This window comes from Manacus vitellinus, unplaced genomic scaffold (genome assembly GCF_001715985.3).
Source record: "Manacus vitellinus isolate BGI_N305 unplaced genomic scaffold, ASM171598v3 scaffold_36_pilon, whole genome shotgun sequence".
In the NCBI taxonomy this organism is placed as follows: Eukaryota; Metazoa; Chordata; class Aves; order Passeriformes; family Pipridae; genus Manacus; species Manacus vitellinus.
The window spans coordinates 6,155,187-6,165,601 of NW_021940508.1; the positions used below are offsets into that span (position 1 = coordinate 6,155,187).

At 58.8% G+C, this 10,415-nt stretch overlaps 1 protein-coding gene across 1 annotated transcript; it reads left to right on the forward strand.

The window, feature by feature from the left end:
- The first annotated feature begins 412 nt into the window (after nucleotides 1–412).
- On the forward strand, nucleotides 413–8,820 carry TMEM8B (transmembrane protein 8B). The gene is made up of 13 exons (XM_018077170.1): nucleotides 413–472; nucleotides 2,191–2,471; nucleotides 3,696–3,903; nucleotides 4,057–4,190; nucleotides 4,323–4,582; nucleotides 4,815–5,170; nucleotides 5,483–5,579; nucleotides 5,778–5,901; nucleotides 7,210–7,352; nucleotides 7,517–7,695; nucleotides 7,783–7,929; nucleotides 8,004–8,120; nucleotides 8,336–8,820. The coding sequence occupies exons 1-13, from the start codon at nucleotides 413–415 to the stop codon at nucleotides 8,669–8,671; spliced, it is 2,442 nt and encodes an 813-aa protein (XP_017932659.1). The 3' UTR covers nucleotides 8,672–8,820.
- Nucleotides 8,821–10,415: the final 1,595 nt, after the last annotated feature.

Consider the following 10,415-nt stretch of genomic DNA (forward strand, 5'->3'; position numbering starts at 1 on the left):
GGGTGTATGCCATGGGGCAGGGGGTGCACATGCCGTGGGGCGCGAGGTGGGTGTGATGGGCGTGGAGATGTGTGTGCGGGAGGGGGGGTGTTTGCATAACGGGGTATGGAGATGCTTGTGTAAAGGGTTCGGGCTGCCTATGGAATGGGGTGTGTGGGTGTGCGTGCCGTGGGACAGCACGGCGGTAAACATACCCCGTGGGGCACGGGGCACCCGTGCAGTGGGGCACAGAGTCAGATGTGCAGTGGGGCACAGAGGTGTGCGTGCCAGGAGAACGCGTGCAGTGCCCAGGCGGTGGAACACCCTGGGAGGGAGGCGTGTGCGTGGGCAGTGAGCGGGCCCAGGGGGCTGCAGATGTAGGGTAGAGGGCTGTGTGCGTTCAGGGGGCAGCAGGGATGGACGACCTATAGAGATGGGCGAGTGCGCCCAGTCGGGCGTCGGGATGTGCGGGGAGGGATATCGGCGGGAGTATGTGAGGCGAGGAGCAGGTTATGGGGCACGGGGAGCTGGCTGGGTAACCGGGTGCGGAAGAGTTTGGGTTAGGGTGCATCCCCTGGGAAGGGGCTCAGCTGGCCGGGGGCTGCCGGTACCGGGGGCAGCGGCGGGGCGGCTACGGGAGCTGTGCGCGGTGCTGACCGCCGGGCGCGGAGCTGTCCCCGGTGCTGACCGCCAGACGCGACCTGGGGCTGCGGTCCCAGGGAGGGGGTTCCCGGGAGGGGGTCCCGCGACGGGGGTCCCGCGGCTCCGGCCGCTGGCCTGATGCGGAGGGCCTTTTGCTTTTTTCCTTCACCTCACTCCGCTTCCATGGATAGAAATCCCTCTCCATCCCACAGCAACCCTCCCGTGCTCTGGCCACACAGCCACAGCACTTCAGACTGACCCTCTGCCTGCAGCCAGCTCCCCCCAGCTTGTCCTGACCGAGTGAGCATGGGGGAACCGCGCTGGGACTGGACAGCTCCGAGTGCTTCCCCCCATTCCCCCTCCTGGAGTTGTGTTCAACACCTTCTCTGGGGTCCCCTGGCAGGTCACTGTCCCCACGTAGGGCTGTGGAGTGACTTGGTGGTTCCCGGTGGGGAAATTGGGATCAGGTGCTCTTGCACTGAGGAGACAGGTGTTCCATGCCTGGCTTGTGTCGGCTGGGAGTGAAGGGGAGGGGGAGCTGCCTTTGTTCCAGGCAAGGGAGCAGATGCATGTCAGTGTGCAGCCGGCTGGGGCTGCACACACACAGCACAAACACACGTGCACACGAGCACATGCGCACACTCCCGGCCAGGAACACGAGGTACAAAGCAGACCCTCGTCTCAGCTCTTCCTCTCCCACTGGATGAGTCCTCCTGGGCATAGCCCTGCTCCCAGCCCATCCTCTGCTGATCTCCCCCTTTCCAGCATCTTGTGAGGAGGTGCATCTCATTCTTGCTGCATTTCTGGGGAATAATAGATGGGTCTCCCAGGCTGGCAGTGGGGATAGTGCGGTAATGGTAGGGTGAAATTACAGCTGCTGTCTAGAGACCTGCTCTCCCCTGTCTCTACTGTGCCAAGGAAGTAGTTGCTGGGGCTCCTGGAAATCTCTGGAAATCAAACAGCCAGGCAGTTGGGCAGGCGGAGGTGGCCCCAGTGTGTGCCGTGGGCTTGCAGGAAGTGTCTGTCAGACATGAGGCTGTGCACAGCCATGCACACCCGTGGATGTGGGTGTGCACACCTCCACTTCGCTGTGCATGCAGACACCACCCACGTGTGCATATGTGCACACATATGTGCACCATTCCTCCCCCACAAATTGGGAGGCTGTGCAGGAGGTGCTCTGCTCGCTCCTTCTCGCAGGTCTAATATGGGACTCTGCACTTTATGATGGGCTCTGTGCTGAGCCACCCCAGCAGGTAGAGAAGGTGGAATCTGTGTTTCTGTGGGAGATGACCTGTTAGGACATGAAGAATATTCCTTTATTACAGGTAAAATGCAGGGAGCAGAGCATGAGCAGCAGGGACCAAGGGCTCCTCAGGCTCCAGAGGATCAATGCCCACAGCTCAGTAAACTGGGCTCTAGGCAGTGCTGAACCAGGAATGATGCAGACTGTGGCAGGGCTGGGAGACACAGCCGGGCACAGCTGACACCATCCCTGGGGACTCACCAAAGTGGCATAGTCCCAGCCCCTCCTGCCTTCAGGCTGCTGGATTTCGGACATATTGAGAGCCTGAATGGGTGGGCCTTACCTGGGAGGGGTGCTGCACAACTACTTCCCCAACCCTTCACCCTACTTGGATCCCTTGGATCTCCTTTGCAGACGGGCTCTTTGTGACAGACTACTTCACCCGCACACCACGCAAGCTCAGCCCCTTCCGCTCCTTCGCCAGCATTGAGCTCTTCCACTTCCACATCCCTGAGGACACAGTCATCGCTGTCTGGAACCTCATCACCTTCAAGGAGCAAGGTGGCACCTTTGGGGATCAATGCCCAGATCGTAGCATCACCGTGTGAGTAAGCAGCCTGCTGTGTCTGTTTCCTGCCTGCCTCTGCCTGCCCCTGCTACACCTGCCTGGACTTGCCCCAGAGCCTGCCTGCTCTTGCCTGCTTCTGACTTGCACAAGCCCATGTACTGATAGAGTCAAAGAATCATAGGATCATAGAATGGTTTTGGGTTGGAAGAGACAGTAAAGATCATCTTGTTCCAACCTGCTGCCGTGGGCAGGGACACCTTCCCCTAGACCAGGTTGCTCAGAGCTCCATCCAGCCTGGCCTTCATGCACACACTCATGCAGGTATATATGTGTGCACAGCTACATGCACTTATATATATGCACACACATACACATGTGTTGTGGTTTACACACTGCCAACTGAGTACCACGAAGATGCTCTCTCACTCCTCAGTTCCCCCACTGGAGAGGAGAATTGTGAAAAAAAACAAAACAAAAGAAAAAAAACAACCAAAAAAACCCCTCATGGTTGAGATAAAAACAGTTTAATAATAATAATAAAAAAATGCCAGTAACACTAATGATGGAACAACAACAGCAATAATAATAATAATAATAATAGCAACAAAAAGGAGAGAGAGACATAAACCCAATAAAGACAAGTGATTCACAAGACAATTGCTGACCACACGCTGACTGATGCCCAACCTGTCCCCCAGCAGTGACTGGTGGCTCTGTGCCAACTCTCCCCAGTTTATACACCAGGCATGATGTTCTGTGGTATGGAATATCCCTTTGGCCAGTTTGGGTCAAGTCTGCTGGCCATGTTCCCTGTTTCTTGTACACCTGCTGACTGGCAGAGCAATGGACACTGAAAAGTCCTTGACCTAGGGTGAGCCCTGCTGAGCAGCAACCAAAATACCAGTGTGTTACCAACATTATTCTCATACTAAATCCAAAACACAGCACTGTACCAGCTAGAGAGAGAAAAGGAACCCTATCCCAGCCAAAACCCAGACAACATGCACGCTCACTCCCCATGAATCATCTTCCCAGGACCATTTCAGGCTCCACTCTTTTGTGCATCTCATACATGAACTGTTTTGCCTGAACACCCACTCAGGGAAGCTCACAGTCTCCAGCGAGGTCCCAGTTTACAGATGGCTTCCATAATGTCTTTAAGTTTCCTAATAGCAGAGAGGAAAGACACCCACGTATAGGACATGCTGGCCCTGCCACGATGCTTAGCCTGCACCCTGCTGACTGCTGTCTCTCCCGCAGGTATTTCCGCTCAGGGGCTCCCTCTGTCATTAACCCGCTGCACACACACTTCCCCAGGGACACAGCTGTCCCTGGCTCCTTCGCACTGACCCTCACCTGGACCCTGCCCAACCGCACCACGGGGGTGTTCAATGTCACCAGCCCGCTGCCCGGGGACTGGTTCCTGGCTGCCCACCTGCCCAAAGATGAGGGCAAGATCTCTGTCAAGGTGAAGGGCCTGGAGGGACTGGGGGGTGGCAGGGCTCGCTGTAGGGCTCCTCTGGGGCCCAACTGCTCTGGGCTGGCAGTGCCCAGCTCAGGTGTCCCAAAAGGGACAATGCCCTGTGCCTTTTGTCTTGTACTAACTGTCCTGCTGGTGTAGGGGCTCTACGAGGAGTGCCAGTATCTCTTCCAGCCACAGCTCATCGTGCAGCGCCTGGTGAACATCGCTGTGCTGTACCCTGGTCATGTCACTGAGCAGAGCATGGCCCCCCACAACCGCTCCTGCCTCTACAAGTGAGTGCGAGAGGGTCTCCTAAGGTGGGGATATCTTCAGGGTGGGGAGCTGAGTCTCCCATCCCTCTGGCTTGCCTCCCCAACCCTCTTGGTCCATAGTGGTGGGCACAGCCTGACACTGCTGTCCTGCAGGGTGTTTGTGCCCAGCTACACATCCCGAGTGCTGGTGGAGGTGCTGCGGTGCCGGGGGGCCGAGGGCTGCCCGCTCTGGCTGCGTGTGCGGGCCAAGGCTCCTCCCCTGCACAACTCCACGGGGCTGGACTGCCGGGAACACACTCCCTGCCAGCTGGCACAGGACCTGCCCTTCTGGCAGCACTGGTACTATGTGCTGGTGGAAAAACACCCTGGCGTGCCAGGCACCGTCTCTTTCCAGGTCACCGTGCAGCTCACAGGTGAGTGGGCATGTGGAGGTGTGAGTGGGGACATGGTCTTGACTTGCTTTGGTGACTGGTGGAGGGGCAAAGGGTGACCACAGGATTTGGCCCTCCTCTTCTGGGATGGGGACACTGAGAGGTGTTGGGGCTGGATTGCAGATGGAGGTGAATGGTGGGCAAGAATGGGAGGCGGGAGCTAAGAGGGGGCAGGAGCTGTGTGGTGCCCAGGCTGATGGCTCTGCCCCTCCAGACTGTTCCCGACCCAGCCTGGCCCGGCCACCCTTCCTGCCCTCCAGTGCTTCCATGAACATGCCCCACTCCTTTGGCTCTGCGGGCGGGCTGGGGCTGGGGGACAGCCCTCCACCCACCAGCCCCAACAGCACGAAGCACCCAGTCCCCATCCCTGTTGCCCCTCCTGCCGGAGAGCGGTGCTGGCCCGTCCGACCCACGCTGCGCAACGAGCTGGACACCTTCTCCGTCCACTTCTACATCTTCTTTGGGCCCAACGTGTCAGTGCCGCCCGACCGCCCCGCTGTCTTCGTCATCAACCTCCTGCCAGTGCTGGACAGTGGAGGGGTGCTCAACCTGGAGCTGCGGCTCAACGTGGTGAGGTGGCCATATGTGCCCTGGACGGGGCAGGGCAGCCCAGCGTGGGGGGTGGGCTGGGAGATGAGTGATGTCAACATTGCAGCGGGGCAAGGAACGGGATTTGGGCTGCTTTTGGGTCATGGGCCATGGCTGGGGAGCTCTTGGGTGATGATATTAGGGTGCTCCAAGGGCAGGATGATGGCATGGGTTTGGGATGTTCTTGAGTGAAGCACAGTGGGTTAGGGCACTGCTAGTTGGTGTGCCATGATCCAAGTGCTGTCAGAGCAGGAGACATCCCTGGCACTGATTTAAGGCCATCTCCTCTGCCAGAGCTCCCTATGTGGTGAGAATGTGACAGTGTTTGGGTGCCTGAACCATGAAGTCCCACTGACGTCTGGTGACAATGCCTCGGTCACCTGTGAGACAGGTAGGCTGGGCTGTGCATGTCCATCCTGCCATGGCTGTGGGGGTTGCACTCTCCTTGTGTCTGGCGAGAGGCTGGATGGGGGCAAGTGGCGGCATGTGGCTCTGGAGCCTGGCACAGGGTATTTGTCCCTGTCCCAGCTCTGCCCAGGGCAGAAGACTGAATCCAGCCCTGCTCACCCAGAGCTCTCCTGGCCCACAGAATCCCTGGCAGGCTTCCTGCTCTCTGTCAATGCCACCGCCAGCCTCAGCCGCCTGCGGATCCCCTACCCACAGACGGGCAGCTGGTACCTGAGCCTGCGCTCACTCTGTGCCACGGAGCATGGGTAAGAGCCCTGGCATGTCCCTTCCCTGTGCCCCCAGAGGGCTATCCCCACCATAGCCTGTGTCTGTGTGTCCTGTGGGTCCGTGGGTGTGCCTGTCCCCTGCGCTGTGTGTCTCACTCATGTGTGTGCACGTGGCTTTGCGGGCTGCGTGTCACCGTGTGAGTGCTGCGTGGGCACGGATGGCTCTATCTCGCGTCTGCCTGACCATCTGTGGGTCCCTGCGGCTCTTCCCTCTGTCTCGCGGTTAGGAAGTGCCTGTCAGCTCGCGAACGCCGGGCATCTGTCAGTGCCTGCCCGTCTCCGCGGCAGAGCCCATCTGTACCCGCGCCCGGGAGGGAACCGGGCTGTCGCTGCGAGGACAGGGCTGTGCGTGTGAGGGGGCGGCTCTGGTCAGGTTAGGGCTCTGCTCAGCATCTCCAGGGACTTGTTGTGTGCCTGCAGCTCTGCTTCTGGACTCTGTGTCTGCCCGGAGCCGTGAGAAGAAGAGAAGCTGGGGTGTGTGGGGGCGTGTGTGTGTATGTGTGTGTATGTGTGTGTGTTTGTCTGTACGTGTGAGGGCGCGTGAGTGCGGGTGGTGCTGTGTTCACAGTTAGTGCACACATGTGTACAGCACTGCACGCATGTTTGAGTGCACGCATGCAGGCAGCTCTGTGCTCATGTTTGGGTTTGTTCAATCAGTCAAGGCTGTGTGTGTTCTGCGTGCATGTGTGTGCAGATTTGACTGTGTGAGCACATACATGGACAGCAGACACACATGTAACCAGCACTGTGTGCGTGTTTGTGCATGTTGGGCTGCCTGCATGTGCACAGGCAGCAGTTGGTGCGTGCTATCATCATGTGGGGCTGTCTGTGCTCCTGGTGTGCCAGAGCTAAGGAGGTGCTGGCTGTGCCCAGAGGATGCTGTGCCTTCTCTGAATCCTCCACTGCATTTCTAGTTCATGCTGAGTTACCAGTTACAGTCAGTTCTTCCCGACAGGGTCACACACAGGCATTGCAGGGCACTGTGTTTGCACAGCAAAATCCAAATTAAATTAGAGTCAACTGAGTGTGTTGCTAAAGGCCAAGGGGGCCTAGATGTGGCCACATTCTTCCTGCTCACACAGGCTGGCACAGGCAATTGCTGCACACGAGATTCTTGGGGACCAGCTTTCAGCTGCCGTATTTAACACCAAAGCAGCTGATTTCTGCACTCTTCCAGTCCCCGGATCTCCCATCACCTGCCAAGTCTGGGTGCAATGGGTGGCTCTAGTAGAGGCAGGAGCTGCTCAAGGCCAGGCAAGGGTTGACCCCCCTTCTCCTGCACCACAGGTTTGAGCCCTGCACCAACGTGACAGCCGAGGTGTACCTGCGTGCCTACCTCTCTCCCTGCATCAACGACTGCGGCATCTACGGCCAGTGCAAGCTGCTGCGCACCAACAACTACCTGTACGCTGCCTGCGAGTGCAAGGCTGGTGAGAGCTGCCACTGCACCCAAGGATCCCCCCAGCACCCTCCCTTTCTCCCTACGGGTTGTGCATCCCATTAGTCTCTGCAGGGTGCTGGAAAGGGGGTTCCCCGCTCCCTCCCCAGCCCCTGTGAGTGCTGCAGGGGTGACAGTGGCTCTCCCTGGTCACAGGCTGGAATGGCTGGGGCTGCACAGACAACGCTGAGGCTTTCTCCTATGGCTTCCAGCTCCTCTCCACACTGCTGTTGTGCCTCAGCAATGTCATGTTTGTGCCTCCCGTGGCCATTGCTGTCCGTAGCCACTACCTCATGGAAGCTGCTGTCTACATCTTCACCATGTTCTTCTCCACTGTGAGTGTTGGGTGGGGGCAGCTGAGGGACAAGCGAGGGGCTGGGGCTGTGCAGGGCAGCTCTCATGCTCTTTCCCTGCTACCCCAGTTCTACCATGCCTGCGACCAGCCAGGCATTGTGGTGTTTTGCATCATGGACTACGATGTGCTGCAGTTCTGTGACTTCCTGGGCTCTCTCATGTCCGTCTGGGTCACCGTCATTGCCATGGCCCGGCTCCAGCCTGTGGTCAAGCAGGCAAGTGTGGGGAGGGGAGCATGCAGGGCAGGATGAAAAGGATTTGTCTTGACAGGTGCCCCACTGCCCCACAGGTGCTGTACCTGCTGGGAGCCATGCTGCTTGCCATGGCTCTGCAAATGGATCGCCACGGGCTCTGGAACCTTCTGGGGCCCAGCCTTTTTGCTTTGGGGATAATGGCCGTCGCCTGGGTAAGATGTTGTCCCTTATATGCCCACCCTGGCTTCACTCAGCATCCTGCCCAGCCATCTAGCCCTGCTGCCCTACCAGCATCTCCCCTCTGCTGCCATCACCCTTCCCCATGAACTCCTCTCCCTGGCTCCTGGGGGATGTGGCACCGTGGCACAGGGGCTGTGCCTGTCCCTCCTGCAGCTCCCTCTCCCAGCCTGTCCTTTCCCCACCACAGACGGCTCGCACCATCCGGCGCCGCCACTGCTACCCGCCGACCTGGAAGCGCTGGGTGTTTTACCTGTGCCCGGGGGCGCTGATTGCAGCGGCCGCCGTGCTGCTCTACGCCTTTGTGGAGACAGAGGAGAACTACTTCTACATCCACAGCATCTGGCACCTGCTCATCGCCGGCAGCGTCGGCTTCCTGCTGCCACCCCGTGCCAAGACCAGCCGGCGCCTGGGGCCGCTGCCCCGGCGCAAGGGATGTGGGTACCAGCTCTGTGTCAATGAGCAGGAGGAGCTGGGGCTCGTCGACCCCGCCGTGGCCTCCATCAACAGCATTTGTACCAGCTGATGCTGACGGCAGCTCAGACTCCTCCAGCATGGACAGCACCCACTCTCATTGCTGGCCACCCACCCCCGGGAGTGCCAGGACTCCTCTGGGCGGGCACACAGCCACCTGTGCCACCCTGTTCTTCCAATTACAGCCTGATTGAACTTGTTTCCAGGGGTTGCTGTGGCTCAGTCTGGGGCAGAACTGGGGGGAGTTAAGGTTGAGCTGGGCCACACTCCTCTCTTTGCCAGCCATGGAGGTGCTGAGGGGATGTGACTGGGTGTAGAAAAGGAGAATGGCAACAGTCTCTGGCTCTTGCTTAGTGCTCTGTAGCAAGAGCTGCTGCTCTGCAGTAGCTGCTCTGGGGCTGACATAGCTCAGACACAGAGCAAGGTGACTGGCCAGAGGGCTGCAGTCTGACTCCTGATGGGACAGGCTGCAGAGCTGGGATGCCTTTGTTGGGTCACTGTGCTCTCACAGCATGGTTGTGATGCCTCACCTATGGATAGCTGTGCTGTGCCAGGGCAGCCAGAGTCCCCTGCAAGCCAGCAGGACTGTGGGGAGCCCACAGCCCTGGGGCAGCTGCCACTTGGGAATGATGCTGGTACTGCCTGCTGTGGCAATGCACAGGTCTGAGGGTGCACTACCTGCAAGGGCCACATCCCCAGGAGCCCACAGCCTGCTGGTGATACCACACTGCATGAGGCAGCCTGCCTCAGTGCCACACACGTGGCTACACCTGCCCAGAAGCAGTGGACAAGTGACCCTGTGTCCCCTTTGTCGTCACCAGCCCTGTCTGCTGCAGGGCAATGAGCACTAGTGGGAGGAGGCACTGCACTGCGTGGGCTGCACCCCCTAACCTGGATGGGACAACACTGTCTCAGCCTCTGCTCCTTGTCCTGCCCCATGGTCAGACCTGTGGGCTCGGCACCCATTGCAGCCATGGTGACTGTGGTGTGGTGACAGACACACAGGTTGTATATGTGCCTCAAGGACAGGGTTTTTCCACTCTGCTTCTCAGAGGGCTCAGGGTGGACTGAGGAAGAGAGGGGAAACCCCACTTACCCTTCTCACCACTCTGGGGTCTGCCTCAACCTCCTGAGCTCTTCTCAGCCCTGCAGGGGTCTTCAGGAGTGAATCCCAAGGCAAAGCTCTGCGTCCTAGCAGTCACATCCTGGCTCAGCAGAGCCCACCCGCCAGCAGCCCCCCTCCCTGTACCCCCGGGGACAGGCACAGGGAGATTTACTGTATGCTTAACAGGATTAGCAACTGCAGGCGGGAAGGCAGCTATGTAATAGGATTGCAATCTAATTAAAACTGCTGCTTGGGAGCTGGGCCCCAGCTGGCCAGAGCGAGGTGGGCTTGGGGGGCCTGTGGGGGTGACTGGGAAGAATGGTGGGGTTGTGTTGGGCAGAGCAGAAGAGGGGATGAGCTGGCAAGGGTAGTGGTTCTGCCTCTGTCTCTGGGGTTTGTTGGGGCATATAGCTGTGGGGAGCCAGCCTGGTGTGGAGGTGTCCTGGGCAGCCTGGGCAGGAGCCCCAGTCACTGTGCAAGGACCAAGGGACCTGCATCTTCCACTCTCCTTCACCAAAGAGCTCACTCTCCAGCCCTATCTCTGCCATACAAAATGCCCTGTCTGGTCTGGCCAGGCAGCTGATTAAGGATTAATTTTTTAATTAAAAACATTAGTCACTTCACCAAATGCAACCCCGCATCAGTAGGAGACCCCAGAGAATGAGGAGCTCATCTTTAGCTTTCTCATCAG